The 27666-nt window shown below is 47.6% G+C and overlaps 1 protein-coding gene across 7 annotated transcripts in view; it reads right to left on the bottom strand.

Annotated features, from left to right (window-relative positions):
- Positions 1 to 27666, bottom strand: part of atp8a2 (ATPase phospholipid transporting 8A2) — a 792435-nt gene that overhangs the window by 136192 nt on the left and 628577 nt on the right. For all 7 annotated transcript variants that reach the window (XM_038818743.1, XM_038818747.1, XM_038818746.1 and 4 more), the window contains 3 exons: positions 26279 to 26353; positions 24798 to 24920; positions 3234 to 3312 (listed from right to left, as the gene is read on the bottom strand). In XM_038818743.1, the coding sequence (XP_038674671.1) occupies positions 3234 to 3312; positions 24798 to 24920; positions 26279 to 26353 (277 nt within the window). The remainder of the gene's footprint in view (positions 1 to 3233; positions 3313 to 24797; positions 24921 to 26278; positions 26354 to 27666) is intronic.

Genomic DNA, 27666 nt, shown 5'->3' with positions numbered 1-27666 from the left:
CTTTCCGACCTTGGAGACATGAGAGGAGGAGTTTGACTTGCTGGGTGGGAACGAGTTTCGGTACCTTCAAGTGTGGGACTTTGTACGGAGACAGGTCCCAAGCTTTCCTCGCCTCCCCGAAGAGACTACAGGATAAAGTGTGTCAAAAACAGGGGTTGGAGATGGGAAGGTTTTGGATATACAGGGAATTGTTAGAGTGGGAAGGGGCCCCTATCAGAGAGGTGAAGAGGGAGTGGGAAGAGGAGTTGGGAGGGGAGCTGGAAACTGAACTGTGGGGAAAAAGCCTTGAAAAGGGTAAATGTATCCTCATCCTGTGCTAGACTCAGCTTGATTCAGTTCAAGGTAGTCTACAGGGCCCACATGACGGTAGCCCGGGTGAGTAGGTTCTTCAAGGAGGTGGAGGACAGATGTGGGATGTGTGGGGGTAGACCAGCCAACCATGTTCATATGTTTTGGGCATGTCCGAAACTGAGGGAATTCTGGCAGGGATTTTCAGATGTTATGTCAGAAGTCCTGGAAGGTAGAGTAACTCCGTGTCCAGAATTAGCAATATTTGGGGTGTCGGAAGATCCGGGGGCAAAGGTGGAGGGGGGGGGGGGGGGGGGGGGGGGGGTAGGCCGATATTCTGGCCTTCTCCTCCCTGGTGGCCCGGAGACAGGTCTTGCTGAGATGGAGGTAAGCGGAGCCCCCAAAATCAGGGCCGGGATTCTCCCCTACCTGGCGGGGCGGGGTCCCCGGCGTAGCGGAGTGGCGCCCCCGGCGTAGCGGAGTGGCGCCAACCACTCCTGCGTCGGGCCTCCCCAAAGGTGCGGAATTCTCTGCACCTTTGGGGGCTAGGCCCGCGCCGGAGTGGTTGGCACCACGCCGACTGGTGCCAAAACCGGCGCCAACGGCTTTTGACGCTCGCCGGCCGACGCTAGGGCTGGCCGAAAGGCTTTCGCCCGTTCGCGCATGCGCCGGTGCGTCAGCTGCCACTGACGTCACCACCGGCGCGTGCACAGTAGGGGGGTTCTCTTCCGCCTCCGCCATGGTGGAGGCCACGGCGGCGGCGGAAGAAAAAGAGTGCCCCCACGGCACTGGCCCGCCGGCCGATCGGTGGGCCCCGATCGCGGGCCTGGCCACCGTGGGGGCACCCCCCCGGGGTCCGATCGCCCCGCGCCCCCCCCCCCCCGGGGGCCTGCTCACGCCGCCTATCCCGGAGACACAGTGGAGGAGGGCGCAGGGCGCGGTATATGAGTATGGAGAGAAGGCGAGCAGGATGTTGGCGCATCAGCTCCATAGGCGAGATGCGGCTAGGTAAATTGGGGGAGTGAAGGATGGGAGTGGAAATGTAGTGCAGAAGGGGACAGAAGTAAATGGGGTCTTTAGGGACTTTTACGAGGGATTGTACCGGTCGGAACCTCCGAGGGGGAGAGAGGGGATGGAGAGCTTCATGAACCAGAGGTGGTTGAAACCACGGCGGCGGGAGAGGCCTCTCAGCGGCGGGACTTTGGCCCATCGCGGGCCGGAGAATCACCGCAGGGGGCTCGCTGATCGGCGCCAATTCCCGGGTGGCGGAGAATTCTGGCCATGGCGGGGGTGGGATTTTCGCCAGTCCCGGCGATTCTCCGACCCTGCGGGGGGTCGGAGAATTTCGCCCCAGGAGTGTGGGTCAGCGATATGGTAAAGTTTCTCAGTCTGGAGAAAATCAAGTTTGCTTCAAGAGGATCAATACAGGGATTCGCCCGGAGTTGGCAGGCTTTCATCGATTTCTTTAACAAAAACTGTATGTCAGCAGTAAGGGGGGATAAGGGGGGATAGTAGTAAGTGAGAATAGTTGAAGTAAAGCAATGTAAAGGGAGGGACTAAATGAGAAGTGTGGTTACATGGGAGTTTATAAAATTTGGATCAAAACTGAATACAAAATAATCCTTTGATATGTAGACAGCACTAAGTTACAAATGGCAAGGGGCAGCACGGTAGCGCAGTGGTTAGCATTGCTGCCTCACGGCGCCGAGGTTCCAGGTTCGATTCGGCCCTGGGTCACTGTCCGTGTAGAGTTTGCACATTCTCTCCGTGTTAGCGTGTGTTTCACCCCCACAACCCAAAGATGTGCAGGGTAGGTGGACTGACCATGCTAAATTGCCCTTTAATTGGAAAAAAATGAATTGGGTACTTAAATTTATTTTTTAAAAGTTACAAATGGCAAGTATACACTACAGCTGATGTTAAACTCAAAGTCCCAGCAAATGGTAAATGGAAATTTTCACTTTTTTCAAAAAAAGGTTGGTAAATATTTCCTTGTGTTATCTCATAAAACAAAAATGTAAATTATTTTGTTGGACATCACTTGCTAGAACTGTAACAAAATAATAGAATTACCAAAGTCCTGATCAATTCTATAGTCTGGGAAGATTTCCACAAATGACTCCCTGTTTTCAAAATATATTAACTATACCGTTCCTGAAATACTCAGATATTAGAGAATGCAAGAAGCAGACCGGTAGAACATCAAATTGTGTGAAAAAAAAAGTGACAGCCCGAATGGTTTAACATGTGAACTGCATAATTAGCTGAGCCAAAAAGTGTTGAGTTAACAAATTTTAGCAAGTCCAGTATTGGGGCACATTAACGAGCCTCAGTGTTAATTGTTTTGAAAGAGAGGGGAAACGGAAAGAATTCTACCACTTAATATTTAGCATCACCTGCTACAAGTGCTTGTATGGGGACATAAGGTGAGGATGGGACCAGAGCAGCCCTCTGGAATTCCTGCTACATCAAATAGTTTGCCAATATTTACAAATGAATCAATTACAAATTATACAATGTACTAGAGGGGTAACTGATACTTGTACAACTGCACCACAGCAAAGAGTCAGCAGTTTCAGAAGACAGATAGGCATTGGTCAGAAGAAAATCGAAAAATTGCAAGCACGCATGACAGAAGTTTACACAGTGCAATGTCCTCATAAAATGTACATAATAACAATGTTAAATAACTGTAGGTGGTAAGAAACCCCTCATTTTGCTCAAATTCTGTAAGTTTGTCACAAATATTTTTCACACACATTTTAAATTATCATAGTTTTTAGATGATATTCGACAAGAAATAACTATAATTTTACTTTATTTTCATTATGTAAATCAACCATACAGTCCCAGTAGACCAATGAAAAGTGACATTCTTTCTAAACAAGCATATTTGAAAGAAAGCATTTGTTCCCCAGTTACATTAATAATAATGGAGCATTTACCTTGTTGAAGTGCCTTTAGTGGTAACCAGAAAAGGATTATGGAGTGAACCAGGGCATTTATGCAGTGACCCCAGAAAACCTATGGTGAAAACAAATTTCCAGAGTCAGGAGCCAGCCAAAGACATGACCTCCATTTTACCCGACTTCCATTAGCACAGTTATACAGAATATAAATGCGCTGCGTTTGTTTAACTTTACCAGTAATATTTGCAATTAATGGAAACATTTCGAAATGGATTAACATTGCTCCAGTACAGCTTATTGTGGCTAAATGCATTTTCAAAGAGTCAGGATTGTGGATTCACATTTTACCTAAAGCTCTTCAGCTCGAGGTATTTTAAGTTATTCTCAAAGGAACATTACAGCTAATGAGAAACTTACATACCAACTAAAATCCACGTATCATCCATTGGTGAACAATGAGTCATACTGTGTATGAGCTGTAAAATTTTAATTTAGTATTCCCCTGTGTGAAACATCTATCACTTGTATGTTGGGAAAATTAAGGTAGTTTTAAGGGATTTATATTTGTACTGATAAACATTAGAAATAAGGGACAGATCTAAGTCAGTTACATGTTTCTGTGCCCGAAATGCTCCCCTACTGAAACTTCAATCACCTGGCCAGCCTTATTTCCCAATACCAGATCCAGTAGTTGGACTATCTACATATTGTTTAAAAAAAGCCCTCTTGGATGCTCCTTACAACCTCTGCCCCATCCAAGCCCTGGTACTAAGTGAGTCCCAGTCAATATTGGGGAAGTTAAAATCACCCACCACAAAAATCCTGTTGCTTTTACACCTTTCCAAAATCTGCCTACATTTCTGCTCCTCCCCCTTTCACTGGCTGTTGGGAGGCCTGCAGAAAACCCTCAATGTTGTCACTGCACCTTCCTATTCCTCAGCCCGACCCATATTGCCTCGCTGCATGAGCCCTCTGAGGTGTCCTCCCACAGTACACCTGTGATATTCTCCTTAACCAGTAGTGCAATTCCCCTACCCCTTTTACATCCCCCTCTATCCCACCTAAAACATTTAAATCCTGGAATGTTTAGCTGCCAATCCCTGTCCCTATAATGGCAATAACATCATAGTTCCAAGTCCTAATCCAAGCTGTTGATCATCTTTGGCTAGTTTTCTATGTTTTTTTTGGAAAATATTTTATTCAGGCATTTATCATTTCTAACAACAATTTCAAGAGGAAAAACAACAAAGTAAATATCACTCACCCAACCAACAACCACACCCAGCCAATGTGGCTTACATACACAGTTACCCAGTCCCCCTTTCACACTAACTATATCCCGCCTCAGTCACCTCCCTCTTTCCCTTAACCACCTTTGTGTCCGCTGACAGCTTAATTTTCTCCAAAGAAGCCAATAAACGGCTGCAACCTCCGGGCGAACCCTAGCATCGACCCTCTCAGGACGAACTTCATCTTCTCAAGCCTGAGAAACTTGGCCATATCACTGTCCCATACGCCTGATTTTGGGGGCTCCGAGTCCCTCCACGTCAATAATTTCCGTCTCTGGGCCACCAGGAAGGCCAAGGTCAACACATCAGCCTCTTTCGTCCCCTGGACTCCAGGGTCTTCCAACACACCAGAAATCTGCACCTCTGGATTCTGAACTACCTGCACCTTTAATACCGTGATCATGGCATCGGCAAATCCTTGCCAGAATGCCCCAAGCTTCGGGCATGCCCTAAACATATGGACATGATTCACAGACCCTCCCGCACACCGCCCACACCTGTCCTCCACCCCTTCAAAGAACCTGCTCATACGGGCCACAGTCATATGTGCCCGGGGGACCACCTTGAATTGTATCAGGCTAAGCCTGTCACATGACGAGGACACGTTAACCCTACTCAAGGAAACATCCCACAATCCCTCCTCTAATTCCTTGCCCAACTCTTGCTTCCATTTTCTCTTTACCTCCCCTATTGGGGTTCCCTCTCATTCTATGAGCACTTTATAAATTTCTGAGATCATCCCCTCCCCCACTCCCGTCTTTGACACCACCTTGTCCTGTATTCCCTGGGGCAGTAGGTACGGAAAGGTCGAAACTTGCTTCCGTGCAAAGTTCCTCATCTGCAGGTAGCAGAACCCATTCCCAACTAGCAGCTCAAACTGCTCCTCCAAGCACGGAATGCTGCTGTGAATAAACAGGTCCCCAAACCGCTTGATCCCAGTTCGCCGCCACCTCCAAAACCTCCCCCCATCAAGCCCCCCCCGGTGCAAACCAGTGGTTGCCACAAATTGGTGTCCATACTGACGCTCCCTCCACTCCCATGTGCTTACGCCACTGTTCCCATGCCCTCAAAGCCGCCACTACCACCAGGCGTATGGAGTACCGAGCCAGCGAGAACTGCAGAGGTGTCATTACCAGTGCCCCTAAACTTGTGCCCCGACATGACGCCGTCTTCACCCGCTCCCACACCGTCCCCAACCCACTATCCACTTCCTGATCATTTCTATGTTCGCAGCCTAATAGTAGTTCCTAAAATTCGGTAGGGCCAGCCCTCTCCTCGTCCCCTCTCCTCGTCCCCGCTCCAGCAGCACCTTCTTTACCCGTGGGATTTTTCCCTCCCATACGTACCCAGAGATCACCATGTTCACTCTCTTGAAAAAAGCCTTTGTGATAAAAATAGGCAGGCACTCAAATACAAACAAAAACCTCAGCAGAACCGTCATTTTTACTGTCTGCACCCTCCCTGCCAGTGACAACGGGAGCATATCCCACCTTCTAAAGTCCTCCATCTACTCCAATAACCGAGCCAAATTCAGCTTGTGTAGCTGCTCCCACTCCCGTGCCACCTGGATTCCCAAATACCACCAATTCCCTCCCACGACCTTGAACGGAATTCCCCCCAATCTCCTCTGCTGCCCCCTGTCCTGAATCGCAAAGGCCTCGTTTTTGCCCATATTCAATTTGTACCCCGAAAACTCCCCCTAGAATCCCCATAATCTCTCCAATGCTCCCCAGCAGGTCAGAAATATACAAAAGTAGGTCATCCACATATAACGAGACCCTGTGCTCCACTTCCCACCCCCCCCCCCTCATCCCAGTACTATCCCCTGCCAGTCCATTGAGTCTCTCAGCACCGTTGCCAGTGGGGAGAGTGGACATCCCTGCTCACCCCCGGTGCAGCCTGAAATAATCCAAGCTCACTCGGTTCATCCGCACGCTCGCCACCGGTGCCTGGTACAGAAACTGGACCCAGTCCACAAAACCCTGGCCAAACCCAAACTGCCCCAGGACCTTCCATAGATATTCCCACTCCACCCGATCAAAGGCCTTCTCCGCATCCAAGGCGACCACCATCTCCACATCCTTTCCCTCAGAGGGCATCATAATCACGTTTAGCAGCCTTCTGATGTTAGCCGTTAACTGCCTCCCTTTCACAAACCCTGTCTAGTCCTCCCCTATCACCACGGGCACACAATCCTCTATTCTCGAGGCCAAGATCTTGGCCAGTAGCTTGGCGTCTACATTTAGTAGGAAGATTGGCCTGTACGACCCACATTTTTCTAGATCCTTATCCCGCTTCAGGATAAAAGAGAGACCTGTGACATCGTTGGGGGAAGTACCCCTCGCTCCCTAGCCTCATTAAACGCCCTTACCAGCAAGGGCCCCAGAACTCCTGAAAACTTATCAAACTCTACTGGGTACCCATCCAGCCCTGAGGCCTTGCCCAACTGCATTGCCTCCAGCCCCTCCACCACTTCAAACAGCCCAATCGGGGCCCCAGGTCCTCCACCAGCTCTTTTTCCACCCTCGGAAACTCCAGTCCCTCCAAAAACCGCCTCATCCCCTCCACCCCGGCTGGGGGTTCCGACTTGTATAGCATAGCCTGCTATAAAAGTCCCGAAACACCCCATTTACCCCCACCAGGTCCAAGATCGTATTCCCCCCTTTATCCTTCACTTTCCCTATTTCTCTTGCCACCTCCCATTTCCTTAGCTGGTGTGCTAGCATCCTACAAGCCTTCTCCCCATATTCATACACCGCTCCTCTTACCTTTCTCAACTGCCCCACCGCCTTCCCCGTAGATAGCAACCCAAACTCCATCTGCAGCTTCTGTCGCTCCTTCAACAACCCCGCCTCCGGAGCCTCCGAATACCTCCTGTCTACCTGTAGGCTCTCCCTCACTAATCTATCCATCTCCACCTGCTCCCTGTGCGCCCGTATCGAGTTAAACTCCCCTCTCACCCGGCAGAGGAGAAGGAAACAGAGGTGGTTGTGGCATTGGACACCGAGAAAGCATTTGGCCGGGTAGAATGGGGGCACTTGATGGCAGTCCTGGAGAGGTTTGGGATTGGACCAAGATTTGTGGACTGGGTAAAGCTACTATATAAGGAGCCGAGGATGAGTGTCCGCACAAATAACATCAGTTCGGAATACTTTTCTCTCCACCGTGGGACTAGGCAGGGATGTCCTATGGCCCCCCTGCTGTTTGCATTCGCGATTGAGCCATTGGCCATCGTGTTAAGGTTAAGGTTGGGGATATGGAAAGGGATAGTGCGGGGGAGATAGAGAATAGGGTATCCTTATATTCTGATGACCTGTTATAATATGTGTCGGAACCGAGTGTGTCAATAGGGGGAATACTGGAGCTGCTTCGGGTGTTTGGGTCTTTCTCAGGTTACAAGTTAAATCGAGACAAGAGTGAATATTTTGTGGTGTCTCAGCCGGGGGTGGGGGCAGGGTAGGGGTGGGGGGGCTGCCATTCTAGTTTGGTGGGGAGGGTGAAAGCTGATCTGGCAAGGTGGGATGGTCTCCCTCTGTCACTAGCGGGTTGGGTGCAGGCGGTTAAAATCACATTCATATGTTTCAGTTCTGTCCAAAGCTGGAGGATTACTGGAAGGAGGTTTTTAGGGTAACCTCTAAAGTGGTGCACGTGAAACTGGACCCAGGCCCTCGGGAGGCCATATTCGGGGTGTTGGACCAGCCAGGGTTGGAAACGGGTGCAGAGGCAGATATTGTAGCCTTCGCCTCGTTGATTGCCTGAAGGTGGATCCTGTTGGGGTGGAGATCAACCTATCCACCCTGTGACCTGGCGTGGCGGGGGGGGGGGGGGGGGACCTGCTGCAATTCTTGACTCTTGAGAAGGTCAAATTTGAACTGAGGGAAAGGATGGAGGGGTTCTACAATTCATGGGAGTATTCATTATACACTTTCGAGAATTGGATTACATTGAACATTAGGGGAGAGTGGAGTTGGGAGTGTTGGGGGGAGGGGGACTGTATGTGTTAATGGTGACTATGGGTGATTCCTTTTTGTTATTTGTTTATGTTAACATGCGGGCTAACGTTTGGGGGTTTGGTGGGAGGATGGGATTGTTGTTATTGATATGGGGATTGGCATTGCATTCGTTACTGATTAGTGTTGGGTGTAAATTTGGGAGCAAATCTGAAAAAGGAGAATAAAAATATTTATTAAAAAAAAATCCTCTCTCATCACTGCCTTCAACGCCTCCCATACCGTATCTGCCAAGAACTCCCCCATATCGTTTATCTCCACATATCTCCGAATGGCCTCCCTCACCCGCACCTCCTCCTCCGTGAATAGTCCGACATCCAACCTCCAGTGCGGGCAAAGTAGAGTTCTCGGCCTTAATACGCTACCCACAGATGTGCTGGGTACAGCATGCAGAACTTCACTCCCTTCTTCAAGAGGGCCGACTTCACCTTATTTAAGCTCGCCCTCTTTTTGGCCAGCTCCGCACCAAGGTCCTGATAGACACGCAGCTTGCTGCCTTCCCATGTACAGCGCCTCGTCTGCCTGGCCCACCTCAAAATCCGTTCCTTATCCAGGAACCGGTGCAATCGCACCACCATCGCCCTCAGCAGCTCATTTCTCTGTGGCTTACTCATAAGCGTCCTGTGTGCTCCAAGGGCCGAGCAAACGCTCCTTCACCCAGCAGCTTCTCAAACATTTGTGCCACATATGCACCGGTGCCCGCTCCCTCAATGCCCTCCGGCAGGCCCACAATCCTCAAGGTCAGCTTGCGCGATCTATCCTCCAAGTCCTCTACCTTGTCCTGCAGCCTCTTCTGTTGATCTCTCATCAACCCCATCACCGCAGCCATCGAGGCAAGCTGCTCCTCGTGCTCCCCCACCGCCTCCTCCACCTTCCGGATTGCCTGGCCCTGGGCCTCCAACCTCATTTCCATGCTGTCGAACCCCGCCTTTATGGGATCCACCACCCTGGCCAGATCCTCCACGTTCTCCTTCCTCTGCTGGGTAAACGTCTCGTGGCGGAAGTTCCACTGGGCATGCAGGCTCACACCCTGACCCTCCGCCATCTTCCCCTGTGTCGCAGGCTCCACACCAGCTTTCAACAGTTGTTCCCTCTTTTTCGACCACTTCTGGTCCACGAATCCATAAACCGGTGGGATACTCTCGTCTTCACCTCTCCTGCATCTTATACAATCACTCAGCTCCGCCGTTAGCCGGGGTAATGGTTCAAAAAGTCCACTACAAGCGGACGCCACCAAATGTACGACCGCTCACTCCCTGGTCGCCACCGGAAGTCCTTTGCCTATTTTTCTATGTTGACATGTTTACTTTTATAAAAGCTCTTTATGACAAAATGTTTAAAAATCATGAAGAAAAATTATTAGGAAATTAAAAAAGATAGTTTATTTTGTCATTTGCTTCGAAGAATTCTCTTTACCAGATATTAAAATATTGAAAATGGGAATAACGGTTGTTTGGCTGACAGTCAAAGCATTATCCAAAAGGGTAATGAGACTCTTTGTTTTCCAGCGAGTAAAGAATGGCACCATGCATCTCAAGGATGGGTATTTTGGCCAACTAATGACTGCTGTGTGGGGGATGTTATGTGATGAAACCTTCAGGGATACATTTAATCACAGTTGGCAACCCTAATATCAGTCCTGGGAATACAGATGGCAGGAAAAGAGAAAATGGAATATCCCTCATTGGAGGTTGAATGGCCTTCAATTAGGTGATGTATTGCCTGTTAAAAAAAAAGGAAGATCCTTGCATTGCTGGATGAACAACTCGCAAATAAAACTCAATATACAACTCACTAATATGTAAAGACTTGTGGACAAACCCCCAGATTTTGGACTAGAAAACCCCCAGAATTACATTAAAACAACACGATATAGTGACAAGCACTGATAGCTTACACACAATCTCCCCACTGGCACATGTAAGATGAACGCAAAGTTCACAATAATTAATGCAACATATCATGGCTACAACAATAAATCTTAATAAAACACGAGGAGCAAAGTTGCACATAGGTTATCCGGATCATTGATCAGCCATGTTACAAAAAAATTAACTACTACACATTCTCCATGTGCACAAGGAATGCCAGGTCACCTCGAGTCATTTAGCATGGAAATTAACACCCTTTATTGTTTCCGGAGTATCATGATTACACACCCCTCTAAATCTGTCAAGCTTAACTTGTTTAGAAGCAATTTCCTTTTTTACTTTATTTTTAGTACAGGAACATGAAATATAAAAATAAATTACCACATGAATATTTATTTTCATTCTTTATTCACAAAATCTTCTATTTCCCATTTTACAAAACTGGAAGTACGTACAGAACACACATATAAAATTGGAACGTGGACCAACAGAGATTATAGTTTTCTTTATTCACATTAATACCTTGTAATTTCTCCACCCTTTTTTTGTGTTTCTAAAGGCAGTTGACTCAGAGATTCTATTGTTTTTAATTTACTGGCCTTCTGGTGCATATTTTAAGGACATAATTTAATTTGTTGTCACTCCCCGTAGAGCCTGCATTAACCAATACCCGTACAAATAACAATACTCAAATATGCAGCTTTCAGAAAATCTGCTAGATAGGTTCAACAGGAACATCACAACTCATTTTCATTCCCCTTTCATTCCCTCGGGTTTCAACTGTCTGGAATCTTTCTGTGTAAAATGATTGAGATTGGGAACTAAACAAATTGGTGGACTGAACTGGAATCTCTCCACTTTGATGGTTCCTGCTGCTGATGCAATATGGAATGCCACCATGTTACCTGCTAAAAAAGCACTTTTCTATGTTACTGAAGTTGAGAATGTACAGGATCTTTGTTTTTTTGTGTCTACTTATGTGTGTCCAAATGAAGCAATCAGTAAGAGCACTGTTGGTGTAGCATAGCAGATTAGCCCAATTCTGAATAAGTGAACTATGCAACAATTTCATTCCCGCAAAATAAAAAATAACTGTCATTGACTGCTGTAAAGGTCTAAATCTCAGTGGAAAGGGCAGCACGGTGGCGCAGTGGTCGCACTGCAGTCTCACGGCGCCGAGGTCCCAGGTTCGATCCTGGCTCTGGGTCACTGTCTGTGTGGAGTTTGCACATTCTCCCTGTGTTTGCATGGGTTTCGTCCACACAACCCAAAGATGTGCAAGGTAGGTAGATTGAACACACTAAGTTGCCCCTTAATTGGAAAAAATGAATTGGGTACTCAAAATTTATTTTAGAAAAATCTCAGTGGATACAGATTTCAATGTAAATAAAACGTTGAAATCAGAGAAGAATTTTATTGACTATTTCCTTGGACTAGCTGGAAGAGGCACAACAAAGTAATGAATAAGAAGTCTCTTTTTAGCTATTATATATATTCATGCCAGAGTGCTGGTCAATTTTGAATCTATATTTAACATTCACAAAGGCACACAGTGTGATAATATTTGAACAAGTCCGTCCTCCTTCCTGCATATTCAAACCGGGTGAACCAAAGAGCAGAACTGACTGTGTTTGTGGTCGGCGGCTGCTAGATAGTCTTGCCCCAGGAGAACAACATTGAGGCAGGGCAGGCATAATTTAAGCACTGTGATGAAAAAAAAATCAACTGAAGGCTCAAAATTAATATAGATTAGAGGATTTCCATGTGGTGAAAGATTACGTAAAGACATCAGGACTATGCACTGAGACTTAGTTGATCCAGTTTAGTACTTTGACCCTAATTAGACATGCCTCTGAAAGACAATAATAGCTGCAACTGCGCAACAAGCCTGAGGATATTACAAAAAATAGCTGCGATTCATGATATTAGTGAATAATTGGACAATGACTGGACTAAAAGGCTATTGGATTTTTTAAAGGACTATGGGAACATAGTCTCTGACCTTTGTAGTGGATTAACAAAATCAATTTTTATAGCACTGAGAAACTATTAACAAGCTGGTCAGGTTCCACTATCAACAGATCATTGAAGTTCAACTGTGGTAGCAGTGTGGGAGTATATGAATGCAAAGTTCGCAAATCCCATACAGGACAGCAGTGATTAGAAAAACTGCTTTCTGCACTCACAGAAACCTGCCACCCATCCCATGCCTCCTCCCTCCATCATCTGGTATCTGGTGTTGTGAAGCAAAAGGGCTAACAAGATGGCAGATGGAGTATACTGTAGGAAAGTGAGGTTATTCATTTTTGTCATAACAATAGAAAATCAGAATCATTTTGAAACATGTGAAATTCGTAAATATTGTTCAGAGTCTTCAATGTGCTTGTACAGGAAAGCAGAAAGTTAGTATGGTATCCCTACAGTTCAGAAAGAAGCCATTCAGCCCACTGAGTCTGCACTGACCCCACCCCATCTATCCCGTAACCTAACCTGCACATCCCTGAACACTAAGGGGCAATTTAGCATAGTCAATCTACCTAATGTGCACATCTTTGGCATGCAGGTACAGCAAACAATTAGGAAGACAGATTGCATGTTGGCCTTTATTGCAAGGGGATTGGAGTACAAGAAGAAACAATCTTCCTACAATTCTACAAGGCTCTGGTGAGACCACATCTGGAATACTGTGTGCAATTTTGGTCATTATACGTAAGGATATATTTGTATTTCTTCAAAGGGTTGGGTCACTGTCTGTTCAGAGTCTGCACGTTCTCCCTGTGTCTGCGTGAGTTTCCTCTGGGTGCTCTGGTCCTGAAAGACACACTGTAGGTAATTTGGACATTCTGAATTCTCCCTCCAAGTACCTGAACAGGCGCTGGAATTTGGCAACTAGGGGCTTTTCACAGTAACTTCATTGCTTTGTTAATGTAAGCCTACTTGTGACACTAATAAAGATTACTTACTGTTTATACTTCTTTGCGTCCTCTGTGTTCTACTCGCACCTTACCAAGCTAATAGAAATGTTCCTGAATCTAAGGAATTTTGGAAAACGATAGCTAGCATCCACTATTGCAACACCTTTTACAACACTCGAATGTAGGCCATCAAGTCTCAGGGATTTGTCAGATTTTAGTTCTTTAGGTTTCTCCACTATTTCTTCTCTGCTGTTATTAATTTCCTCAATTCCTTCACTCCTTTTAGCTTCAAGGATACCCTCATTTCTGGTATGTAACATGCGTCTTCTACTGTGCAGACAGAAGCAAAGGCAATGATCTAGTGGCCCCGTTAGTCAGAGGTGCAAATCCCGTAATGGCTGCTAAATCTCGCAAATGGCCAAAAATGGGATTTGTGGCAGCAAGATCTCAGTTTGAGATCCTTTCTGACCCCTGCTAGTGACGTGATCAGGTTTACGCCCAGAAAGAGTGTGAACCTGTTCTCAAAATATTATCATATTTTAACATATTATTAAAGAGCTTGATGCTGTCACATCCAGCCACAGTGCATCCCTTCCCCCTGCATGCTCGCAGCGTGCCATCATGCCGGCACAAATCACTGCTGGTTTTTGAAGCAAAGACCAGTTGTGATGACCACGCAAGGAGCGTGGAGGTGGCTGTAGGCTCAAGAGTTGAAGAACAAGGCTTGGCGTTGCCCCCCTGGAAGTTCCAGGAGCAGTGCCACGGGGGCACAAGCACAACCCCCACATGCATTCCCCCGAATGGAGGAAGGTCACTCCCTCCACAAGCCCTGAAAGAAAAAACTCAAAATGGTACATTCCATTAATACACAAAACTCAGCAAGGAAGACCCGTCAATGATTCCCTCAGGAAGTTAAGAATAGTTAATCTCAGTGGCGTGGGGGGTTCTCAATCTCTGTGGTGTCCCAATCTTCATGCGGGTGGGGTGGGGGATGCGTAGGGGACCTTTTTTGTAACTTTGAGATCGGAGTGCCCCTTAAAAATGTATTTTATTCCAAACATCTGTAAAAAACAGTAACATATACAGCAACACACTCCGCAAACTCGCAATCCACAGTTTTTACGATTTTTCCCTTTTTACCCCCTATCCTCCCCCACTCCTCATCCCTCACGACGAAGAGTTCCTGAAACATTACCATGAACAATCCCCACCGTGTCTTGAAAACCTCCACTGACCCACTCAACTGAAATTTAATCTTTTCCAACTGATTAAAGTGGTACAAATCCCCCAGCCAGGCCGCCACCCCGATGGTTTATCCGACTTCCAAAGAAAAAAGAACAAAGAAAAGTACTGCACAGAAACAGGCCCTTAGGCCCCCCAAGCCTGTGCTGACCATGCTGCCCATGTAAACTAAAATCTTCTACACTTCCAGGGTCCGTATTCCTCTATTCCCACCCTATTCATGTATTTGTCAAGATGCCCCTTAAATGTCACTATCGTCCCTGCTTCCACCACCTCCGCCGGCAGCGAGTTCCAGGCACCCACTACCTTCTGTGTAAAAAACTTGTCTCGTATCTACTCTAAACCTTGCCCCACGCACCTTAAACCTATGCCCCCTAGTAATTGACCCCTCTACTCTCGGAAAAAGTCTGCCTATCCACCCTGTCTATGCCCCTCATAATTTTGTAGACCTCTATCAGGTCATCCCTCAACCTCCGTCGTTCCAGTGAGAACAAACCAAGTTTATTCAACCTCGCCTCATAGCTAATGCCCTCCAGACCAGGCAACATCCTGGTAAATCTCTTCAGTCACCTCTCTAAAGCCTCCACATCCTTCTGGTAGTGTGGCAACCAGAATTGAACACTATACTCCAAGTGTGGCCTAACTAAGGTTCTATACAGCAACATGACTTACCAATTTTTATACTCAATGCCCCGGCCAATGAAGGCAAGCATGCCGTATGCCTTCTTGACTACCTTCTCCACCTGTGTTCCACCCTCCACCCTTTCAGTGACCTGTGGACCTATGGATCTTTCTGACTTTCAATACTCTTGAGGGTTCTACCATTCACTGTATATTCCCTACCTGCATTAGACCTTCCAAAATGCATTACCGCACATTTGACCGGATTAAACTCCATCTGCCATCTCTCTGCCCAAGTCTCCAAACAATCTAAATCCTGTTGTATCCTCTGAGAGTCCTCATCGCTATCCACAATTCCAGCAACCTTTGTGTCGTCCGCAAACTTACTAATCAGACCAGTTACTTTCCACCAAATTATTTATATATACTACGAACAGCAAAGGTCGCAGCACTGATCCCAGTGGAACACCACTAGTCGCAGCCCTCCAATCAGAATAGCACCCTTCCATTGCTACTCTGCCTCCTATAACCTAGCCAGTTCTGTATACATCTTGCCAGCTCACGTCTGATCCTGTGTCTTCACCTTTTGTACCAGTCTGCCATGAGGGACTTTGCCAACGGCCTTACTGAAGTCCATATAGACGATATCCACTGCCCTACCTGCATCAATCATCTTTGTGACCTCCTCGAAAAACTCTATCAAGTTAGAGAGACACGATCTCCCCAAATGGGAGTAGATCCTGTCTCGAAGAATTCTCTCCAGTAATTTCCCTACCACCTGATGTAAGGCTCATCCCTGGATTATCCTTGCTACCCTTCTTAAACAAAGGAACAACATTGGCTATTCTCCAGTCCTCCGGGACATCACCTGAAGACAGTGAGGATCCAAAGATTTCTGTCAAGGGCTCAGCAATTTCCTCTGTTGCCTCCTTCAGTATTCTGGGGTAGATCCCATCAGGCCCTGGGGACTTATCTACCGTAATATTTTTCAAGACGCTCAACACTGGGGCCAGACCCCATCGGAGGCCCCACCCCTGTGAAGAACCCCCCCCCCCCACCCCGACCCTGCGCGCAGAGGACCTGCCGGCTACGAGCAGGTGTGGACGGCGCCGGCGGGACTTTGCCGTTTCCGTTGGGGCCGCTCGGCCCATCAAGGCCGGAGAATCGGCGGCCCAGCCGCAGACAGCGGCCTGCGACCGGCGCCGCGCCAGTGCAAATTGCACCGATTCTCCGCTCCTCGGAGAATTGCATGCCGGCGTCTGGGTGGCGTGGCGTGATTGCGCCGATTCTCTGTCCCGGCGCGGGGCTCAGAGAATCCCGCCCCTTGTCTTTTTGGATCTCAATGTGACCCAGGCTATCTACACACCCTTCTCCAGACTCAACATCCACCAATTCCTTCTCTTTGGTGAACACTGATGCAAAGTATTCATTTAGTATCTCGTCCATTTCCTCTGGCTCCACAAATAGATTCCCTCCCCTGTTCTTGAGTGGGCCAACCCTTTCCCTGGCTACCCTCTTGCTCTTTATGTATGTGTAAAAAGCCTTGGGATTTTCCTTAACCCTATTTGCCAATGACTTTTTATGACCCCTTTGTTCCTGACTCTTTGCTTAAGTTCCTTCCTACTTTCCTTATATTGCACACAGGCTTTGTCTGTTCCCAGCCATCTAGCCCTGACAAATATCTCCTTTTTCTTTTTGACAAGGCCTACAATATCTCTCATTATCCAAGGTTCCCGAAATTTACCGTATTTATCCTTCTTCCTTACAGGAACATGCCGGTCCTGAATTCTTTTCAACTGACATTTGAAAGCCTCCCACATGTCAGATGTTGATTTACCCTCAAACATCTGCCCCCAATCTAGGTTCTTCAGTTCTCGCCTAATATTGTTATAATTAGCCTTCACCCAATTTAGCACATTCACCCTTGGACCAATTTTATCCTTGTCCACCAACACTTTAAAACTTCCTGAATTGTGGTCACTGTTCCCGAAATGCTCCCCCACTGAAACTTCTACCACCTGGCCAGGCTCATTCCCCAATACCAGGTCCAGTACAGCCCCTTCCCTAGTTGGACTAGCTACATATTGCTTTAAGAAACTCTCCTGGATGCTCCTTACAAACTCTGCCCTGTCCAAGCCCCTAGCACTAAGCGACTCCCAGTCAATATTGGGGAAGTTAAAGTCTCCCATCACAACAAGCCTGTTGCTTTTACTCCTTTCCAAAATCTGTCTACCTATCTGCTCCTCTAGCTCCCACTGCCTGTTGGGTGGCCTGTACTAAACCCCCAACATTGTGACTGCATCAGCTCACCAGGCTAAATCGCTGGCTTTTAAAGCAGACCAAGCAGTCCAGCAGCACGGTTCGATTCCCCTACCAGCCCCCCCCGGACAGGCACCGGAATGTGGCGACTAGGGGCTTTTCACAGTAACTTCTTTGAAGCCTACTCGTGACAATAAGCGATTTTCATTTCATTTATTCCTGATCTCTATCCATATAGCCTCGCTGCCCTCTGAGGTGTCCTCCCGCAGTACAGCTGTGATATTCTCCCTAACCAGTAGCGCAATTCCTCCACCCCTTTTACATCCCCCTCTATCCCGCCTGAAACATCTAAATCCTGGAACGTTTAGCTTCCAATCCTGTCCTCCTCTCAACCAGGTCTCTGTAATGGCAACAACATCATAGTTCCAAGTACTAATCCAAGCTCCAAGTTAATTTCCCTAAATGTTTTCACCTTCTGACCTACTGCTCCGGTACCTACCCCCCTGCCATACTTGTTTAAACCCTCCCGTGTGACACTAGCAAACCTCGCGGCCAGGATATTTATGCCTCTCCAGTTTAGATGCAACCCGTCCTTCTTATAAGGTCACACGTGCCCGGAAGAGCTCCCAGTGGTCCAGATAACTGAAACCCTCTCTCCTACATTAGCTGTTTAGTCACATGTTTAGCTGCTCTATCTTCCTATTTCTAGCCTCACTGGCACATGGCACAGGGAATAATCCCGAGATTACAACCCTGGAGGTCCTGTCTTTTAACTTTCTGCCTAGCTCCCTGAACTCCTGCTGCAGGACCTCATACCCCTTCCTGCCTATGTCATCAGTAGCAATATGTACCACGACCTCTGCCTGTTTGCCCTCCCCCTTCAGGATGCCCGCTACCCGTTCTGAGACATCCTGGACCCTGGCACCAGGGAGGCAACATACCATTCTGGAGTCTCTTTCATGTCCACAGAAAAGCACCTATCTGTGCCCTGACTATAGAGTCCCCTATGGCTCTTGCTCTTCTGCGCTTTGACCCTCCCTGCTGAACATCAGAGCCAGCCGTGGTGCCACTGCTCTGGCTGCTGCTGTTTTCCCCTGATAGGCTATTCTCCTCCAACAGTATCCAAAGCAGTATACCTGTTCGAGAGGAGGACAACCACAGGGGATTCCTGCACTGACAGCCTGCCCCTTCTGGCGGTGACCCATCTCTCTGCCTGCACCTTGGATGTGACCACACATCTATAACTCCTATTTATGAAGCTTTCCGTCACCTGCATGCTCCTAAGTGCATCCAATTGCTGCTCCAACCGCTCCCCACCCATTAGTCTGTCATTAGTTACACTAAACTAATTTAATAGGATCCTTAACCGGGCAATGAGAGAGGCGGAGGCCACAACATCCACCCCATTCCCCTTCATCAGCTCCGGCATTTCCTATACCCCAAAGATCAGCACCACTGGGTCCCGCCTGATCTCCACCCCAACAATTTTAGATAATGCCCCAACACTGCTTCCCAGTATCTCGCCAGCTTCTCGCAACCCCAGAACATGTGCACATTATTCGCCGGCCCTCACCCACACTTCTCGCACTCATCAACCACCCCTTGGAAGAACCCACTCGCTCAGGTCATATGTACCCTGTGCACCACCTTGAACTGAATCAAGCTCATCTTCACACATGAGGAGATTTAGTTCACCCTACACATCTCTTCACAACAGTCCCCAACTTATTTCCCCAACTCCTCCTCCCATTTGTTCTTGATCTTTGCTACCTTGATCCTCGCCCCTGCTCCCCAACCACCTGTATATATCCCCAATCCTACCCTCTCCCGACTCATCCGGGAGCAGCAGTTGCTCTAATAGGGTGTACTCCGGCATCCTGGGAAACATCTTCCACTCCTTTCGTGCAAAGTCCCTCACCTGCATTTCTTAAATTCACTTCTCCTCAGCAACTTAAACCTCTCCTGCAACTCACCCAGACATGCAAACTTCCCTTTCAAATACAAGTCTCTCACCTACTCCAGCCCCGCCTTCCTCCACTTCCCATACATCCCATCTATCTCTCCTGACTTAAACCTGTGGTTCCCGCACAACGGTATCAACCCCGACATCCCCTGCAACTTAAAGTGACTCCGCAGTTGATTCCACACCTCAGTCATCGTCTGTACCACTGGGCTTCCCGTATACTTCCACGGAGCTGGTGGCAGTGGAGCCGTCACCATTGCCCTCAGACTGGATCCCCTACAGGAATCCTCCGCCATCTCGAACCACTACACCCCCCAACCTTCTCCACATTCGGCGCTCAATAATAGTGCAGCAGGTGCGGGAGCGCCAACCCCGCTTTCCATCTCTGACTTTGTAACAGGGCCAACTTTACCCTCGGCACCTTCCCCACCCATATAAACTCCGAAATCATTGTAATAATAATAATCGCTTATTGTCACAAGTTGGATTCAATGGAGTTACTGTGAAAAGCCCCTGTCTCCAATTTCCTGAAGAAGGCCTTAGGGAGAAAGATTGGGAGGGTCTGGAACATGAACAGGAACCTTGGCAGCACATTACCTCAATGTTGTGCCGAGCATTGTCCGAAACCACGATCAAGCTATCCCACTCCGTCATTCTAGTGTGCTCCATGTGCCTATCCAATAACCGCTTGAAAGTTCCGAAAGTGTCCGACTCCACTATCACAGCAGGCAGTCCATTCCACACCATAACAACTCTCTGAGTAAAGAACCTACCTCGGACATCCCTCCTATATCTCCCACCCTGAATCTTATTGTTATGCCCCCTTGTAACAGCTACATCCACCCGAGGAAATAGTCTCTGAACGTCCATTCTATCTATCCCCCTCATCATCTTATAAACCTCTATTAAGTTGCCTCTCATCCTCCTCCGCTCCAAAGAGAAAAGCCCTAGCTCCCTCAATCTTTCCTCATAAGACCTATCCTGCAAACCAGGCAGCATCCTGGTAAATCTCCTTTGCACCCTTTCCAATGCTTCCACATCCTTCCTATAATGAGGTGACCAGAACTGCCCACAATACTCCAAATGTGGTCTCACCAGGGTCATGTATAGTTGCAGCATAACCCCGCGGCTCTTAAACTCAAGCCCCCGTTAATAAACGCCAACACACTATAAGCCTTCTTCACGGCTCTATCCACTTGAGTGGCAACCTTCAGAGATCTGTGGACATGAATCCCCAAGATCTCTCGGTTCCTCCACATTCCTCAGAACCCTGCCGTTGACCCTGTAATCCGCATTCAAATTTTTTCTACCAAAATGAATCACCTCGCACTTATCAGGGTTAAACTCCATCTGCCAATTTTCGACCCAGCTCTGCATCCTATCAATGCCTCTTTGCAGCCTACAACAACCCTCCACCTCATCCACTACTCCACCAATCTTGGTGTCATCATCAAATTTACTGACCCACCCTTCAGCCCCCCCCTCCAAGTCATTGATAAAAATCACAAATAGCAGTGGACCCAGCACTGATCCCTGTGGTACACCGCTGGTAACTGGTCTCCAGTCTGAAAATTTTCCATCCACCACCTATAATTACCAGGGTCATTCCTATTCCCTTTCTTGAACAGAGGAACAACATTCGCCACTCTTCAGTCCTCTGGCACTATCCCCGTGGACAGTGAGGACCCAAAGATCAAAGCCAAAGGCTCTGCAATCTCATCTCTTGCCTCCCAAAGAATCCTTGGATATATCCCATCTGGCCCAGGGGACTTGTTGACCCTCAGATTTTTCAAAATTGCTAATACATCCTTCCTCAGAACATCTACCTTCTCCAGCCTACCCGCCTATATCACACTCTCATCCTCAAAAACATGGCCCCTCTCCTTGGTGAACATTGAAGAAAAGTATTCATTCAGCACCTCTCTTATTTCTTCTGACTCCATGCACAAGATCCCATTACTGTCCTTGACCGGCCCTACCCTCACTGTGGTCATTCTTTTATTTCTCACATAAGAGCAAAAAGCCTTGGAGTTTTCCTTGATCCGACCCACCAAGGACTTCTCATGCCCCCTCTTAGCTCTCCTAAGCCCATTTTTTAGCTCATTCCTTGCTACCTTGTAACCCTCAAGCAACCCAACTGAACCTTGTTTTCTCATGCTTACATACCTTCTTCCTCTTGACAAGATATTCAACCTCTTTTGTGAACCATGGTTCCCTCACACGGCCATTTCCTCCCTGCCTGACAGGGACATACCGATCAAGGACACGCAGTATTTGTTCCTTGAACAAGCTCCACTTTACATTTGTGCCTTTCCCTGACAGTTTCTGTTCCCATCTTATGCTCCTTAATTCTTCTCTAATCGCATCATAATTACCCCTCCCCCAATTATAAACCTTGCCCTGCCGTATGGCCCTATCCCTCTCCATTGCAATAGGGACAGACACCGAATTGTGGTCACTATCTCCAAAGTGCTCTCCCACAAACAAATCTAACACTTGGCCCGGTTCATTACACAGTACCAAATCCAATATGGCCCTCCTCTTGTCGGCCTATCCACATATTGTGTCAGGAAACCCTCCTGCACACGCTGCACAAAAACTAACCCATCCGAACTGTTCGACCTATAGAGGTTCCAATCAATATTTGGAAAGTTAAAGTCACCCATGACAACTACCCTGAGACCTCCACACCTATCCAAATTCTGTTTTGCAATTTCTTCCTCCACATCTCTATTACTATTTGGGGGCCTATAGAAAACTCCTAACAATGTGACCGCTCCTTTCCTATTTCTAACTTCGGCCCATATTGCCTAAGTAGGCAAATCCCCTTCAAACTGCCTTTCTGCAGCCGTAAACTATCCTTGATTAACAATACTACTCCTCCACCTCTTTTACCACCTTCCCTACTCTTACTGAAACATCTATACCACGGAACTTCCAACAACCATTCCTGTCCCTGTTCTAACCATGTCTCCGTAATGGCCACAACATCGTAGTCCCAAGTACCAATCCACGCTCCAAGTTCACCTACCTTATTCTGGATGCTCCTTGCATTGAAGTAGACACACTTCAACCCACCTTTCTGTCTGCCGGTACACTCCTGCGACCTTGATACCCTCCTCAGTACCTCACTACTCTCAACACTGGCTTCTGGACTACAGCTCGTTTTCCCAGGTCCCTGACAAATTAGTTTAAACCCCCGCGAAGAGCCGTAGCAAATTTCCCTCCCAGGATATTGGTGCCCCTCTGGTTCAGGTGCAAACCTTCCTGTCTGTACAGGTCCCATCTTCCCCAGAATGTGCAATTATCCACGTACCTGAAACCCTCCCTCCTACACCATCCCTGCAGCACTCTCTCCCTGTTCCTCACCTCACTAGCACATGGCATCGGCAACAAACCAGAGATGACAACATGGTTCGTCCTGGCTCTCAGCTTCCACCCTAGCTCCCTAAATTCCTGTTTTAAATCCCCGTCCCTTCTCTTACCTATGTCGTTGGTGAGTCTCTTTCGCTGCCACAGAACCGTTTATCTGTCCCTCTAACTATCGAGTTCCCAAAATCTATTGCTCTCCTGCTCTCCCTCCTTCACTTCTGAGCCACAGGGACGGACTCAGTGCTGGAGATCCGTTCACCGTGGCTTACCCCTGGTAGGTTGTCCCCCTCAACAGTATCCAAAACAGTATACTTGTTACTGAGGGGAACGACCACAGAGGATCCCTGCACTGACTGCTTCATCCCAGCCCCTCTCACCGTCACCCATCTATCTTGATTCTTCGGAGTAACTACATCCCTGAAGCTACTATCTATGACCACCTCTGCCTCCCGAGTGATCCGAAGTTCATCCAGCCCCAGCTTCAGTTCCCGAACGCGGTTTCTGAGGAGCTGGAGATGGGTGCACTTCCCACAGGTGAAATCAGCAGGGACACTGACGGCATCCCTCACCTCAAACATTCTGCAGGAGGAACATTGCACTGCCTTCCCTGCCATCCCCTCTAGATAAAAAAGAGAAAGAAAGAAAGAGCTTACCTGTTATTCACTCTACCCCTTCGGTTAAAGGAGGTGGAAGGCTGGGGGACACTACAAGTGAAGTGTCTAGGGTTTAGGAACTGCCCAACTTAAATACAGGTAAAAATAAAACACTTGACCAGCAAGTACTGCGCCCCACACGAGAACAGCAATCAGCTGTTATAGGCCTGCGCAAACAATTTAAATCTTTATTACTTGCCCAGCAGTCACTCTGTCCTCACTCCGACCGGATTCAGCTGGAAACTCCCAACAGTAAGTTTTTTAAAAATTTACTCCCCTTCTCAGCAAGCACTCACTCAGCAACCACTGCGCCCCCCCGCACGAGAACACCTCAGGGAAAAGAAAAACTACTTACCAGTCACCAGCCAATCACTTTCCTGCAGGCTGTGATATCACGGTTCAACTTCTTTCTACTTCTACCTGCCCTCGAGTCTCCCTCTTTATCTTTACTCGGCTGGGATCCTTACAGTGATTTTTTTTCGGTTAGAGGAGGATAGGGAGGGAAACACTGAAGAAGTGTTAGGGGTTTAACTGTCACTTGACAACAGCTCCTCCACAAACCACCCTCAAGATACAGTGACCGCAATGCACTGATGCAAATTTTCCCCGCAACAGCCAATGAGAAGCTCCGCTCTACTGCCCTCTGCTGGATGCTTGCCTTCACTTGAACACAGAGGGTGTCTTGCTCAGCTTCAACAATGGAATGGGCCTATACAACCCACACTCAATGGATCCTTCCCCTTCTCCAGTATTAGCATGATCGATGCTTGTGTCAGCGTCTCTGGCAGCCCCCCTTCTCCAATACCTCACTAAACATCCCCAACAAATGTGGTGCCAACTCTGCCGCAAATATCTTTTAAAACTGCGCCAGAAAGCCGTCCAGCCCTGGAGCCTTCCCCAATGCTGTTCGTCCCCCTAATGCTGTTGTCAATCATCTCCTTCAGCCCCAGTGGCTCCTCCAATGCATGCCTACTCTCTTCCTCCAACCATGGAAACTCCAACCCATCCAGAAACCATCCCATATCCTTTCCGCTCCACCTGGATCGGCCCTGTACAGCTTCTCAAACACGAGGAGAACATGCAGACTCCACACAGACAGTGACCCAAGCAGGAATCGAACCTGGGATCCTGGTGCTGTGAAGCAACAGTGCTAACCACTGTGCTACTATGTTGCTATCGTGGGGGAAGACAGGAAATCAAACCAGCTAAGAAAAGAATCACATCCTGTGTGGAAAGATGTGATGTATAATCTGTACCTAATGAGGAAGTTATTTCCCTCCATACATTTCTGACTAGATTCAATGAGAACGCTCGATTGTAACACAAATAAAAAAAATAATTTTTAGCATCACACTGAAGCTGCCCTTTTGCGCATTACACGTTGCTGGGGTACCATAATGTTTACCTTTGTGTTAAAGCAATCTGCATTCTGGGTAATCTTATACAGCTGTGGAAATCGCAGCATGTTCTCTTGACTGCATGTCCTTTCAAAAATACCCAATGAGAAGGGAGGTAGGACTGTGAAAATCTGGCGAGAGAATTGAAAAAGACTTCCATGAATAAAAAAAATGCCAGTGTAGGGTTCAAGTACTTTATAGTTACTAAACCATGAATTCTGTACTAAAAGTTATTAAAGCCCAGGACATTTAGGATAAAGTATACATTTGATAAATTATACATATTTCAGAAATACCAAGGCGAAAATAAATTATATTTACATAGCATGTTTAATGTGAAATGGGTCCAGAGGTGCTTCACAAAACAGAGATAAGTAAGGTAAAGGGATGCATGTGAAGAGAGCAATTAGGAGAGCTGATTGAACAAAACATCTGTCTGAGAACATTTTTAAAGGTGGAGAGGAAGTGATGTTAAGGAACAGGGATTCAGAGGAAGCAGCAGTGGAGTAATGGTACTGTCACTGGACTAGTAACCCAGACCCTGGGTAATACTCTGGGGACATGGTTTCAGGTCCCACCATGGCAAATGGTAGAATTTAAATTCAATAAAACATCTGTAATTTAAATCTTATGATGACCATGAAACCATTGTTGATTGTCATAAAAAACCCCATCTGGTTCACGAATGCCTTTTAGGGAAGGAATTCTACGATCCTTACCTACATGTGACTCCAGGTACACAGCAATGTGGTTGACTCCTAACTGCATCCTCAAGGGCAATTAGGAATGGGCAATAAAGGGGCAGCACGGTGGCGCAGTGGGTTAGCCCTGCAGCCTCACGGGCCGAGATCCCAGGTTCAATCCCTGCTCTGGGTCACTGTCCGTGTGGAGTTTGCACATTGTCCCCGTGTTTGCTGCGTGAGTTTCACCCCCACAACCCAAAGATGTGCAGAGTAGGTGGATTGGCCACGCTAAATTGACCCTTAATTGCAAAAAAATGAATTGGGTACTCTAAATTTATTTTTAAAAAGTTACAAATGGCAAGTATACACTACAGCTGATGTTAAACTCAAAGTCCCAGCAAATGGTAAATGGAAATTTTCACTTTTTTCAAAAAAAGGTTGGTAAATATTTCCCTGTGCTATCTCATAAAACAAAAATGTAAATTATTTTGTTGGACATCACTTGCTAGAACTGTAACAAAATAATAGAATTACCAAAGTCCTGATCAATTCTATAGTCAGGGAAGATTTCCATAAATGACTCCCTGTTTTCAGTGAATTGGGTACACTAAATTTTTTTAAAAAGGAATGGGCAATAATAAATAAATGCTGGTCCATTCAGTAATGCCCACATCTTTTATAATGGACTCTAACATTTTCCCATGAACAGAAGTTAACTGGCCTTAAGTTACTTGCTTTTTGTCTCCCTCCTTTTTTAACTTTGTGAGACATTGTCCTGCATCATAACAATGTCTAAATGTACTTACCACATTATACAGGCCAATACACCACCGCTCAAAGAGAATTTGCCCCGAAAATCCATTAACAAATGCAAACCAAAGCTGTTAACAAAGAAAGAATATCAACAGATTACTGCTGATTGAACAATCAATTTTCCATCATCAGTAAGACAACAGGCATTTAGGAAATAGATTATTTCCTAATAAAACAATACCTTTTTCAGTGAAAACATTTCCCCCCTTATAAGAAATCATTTGGACTCAGCTACAACTTTGCAAAACATACCCTACCCTCTTCCTTCTCTATTCCATTTTTGAAAGAAAGGTCATTAACTTCAAAAGGAAATGGTATTCAATTTCTGTGGAATTACACCCATCATTACTGAGAGGAATGACGAGGCCTCACGGGCTTCTCGCTGTAAATGACGGCTTGCCAACTGATTCGCTGGGACCGCGCTCACCAGCCCCACGCTATCAAAGTCGAGCAGCACTTAAACTGCACTTGCTCCGCCAACCGCAGCCAGTTCGCAATAATGGCGCAGAGGAGACTGGCCCCAAGTTTCAGGGATGCTGACCTGAGGAGGCTCCTGGCTGCTGTGGAGGCCAGGATGGATGTCCGGGTCCCCCGAGGGTCCCGGAGGGTGAGCCACAAGGTAGCGCGTGCTACCTGGGAGGAGGTGGTGTCAGCCGTTCGAATAGTATGACCGAGTGGACTGGCCAGAAGTGCAGGAAGAAGGTCAACGACCTACACCGGGCAGCAGGAGTGAGTAGACACCAATACCACCAACCCGCCCCCCCCCCCCCCCCCTCCCGCAGACCCATCCGCCCACATAGGAGCATCCAGCCCTCAACTCTCCTTGTGACCCCCCAGCCCTCCCTCCCCCCCACCACACTTACACACCCCTTCTCCCACCACTGAACCATGCATGTGGCTTACGATACCCCCCACTGTGTCTCCGCAGGAAAAGCTCTCCCACAATCAGCGGGAGAGGGCCCAGACTAATGGTGGGATGCCAGACATAAGAATCCTAACCTCCTTCGAGAGTGGGCCCTGGAGGTGACTGGGGCGGCCGAGGACAGATTGGTGACCCACGCGGAGGTTGGCGGACACCGCAGAGGTGAGGAACTAAGGGGCTTCACACGGGGGACCTGTCAAATGTGAGTAGTGATTGCCTTACAGACTGACCTATCCCTCCCACTGACCACATGCCCATTCTCCCGCAGGTCCTGCAGCGATGGCGCCATTCCATCCTGGGTGGCCCCCTCTGCTGGAGAACACCTCAGAGGAGAGCTCCGAGGATGCCACCGTGATTGTGGTAGAGCTGTCATCCCCACACCCCACCAGCGCAGATACACACACACCTCGGGGGTGGGAAATGTCAGTGGACAGGCTTCTGGGGCACAATCTGGTGAGC

Source organism: Scyliorhinus canicula, chromosome 14 (genome assembly GCF_902713615.1).
Source record: "Scyliorhinus canicula chromosome 14, sScyCan1.1, whole genome shotgun sequence".
NCBI lineage: Eukaryota > Metazoa > Chordata > Chondrichthyes > Carcharhiniformes > Scyliorhinidae > Scyliorhinus > Scyliorhinus canicula.
Note: the sequence above shows the minus strand (reverse complement) of the source record. Positions and strands in the feature narration are given on the sequence as shown.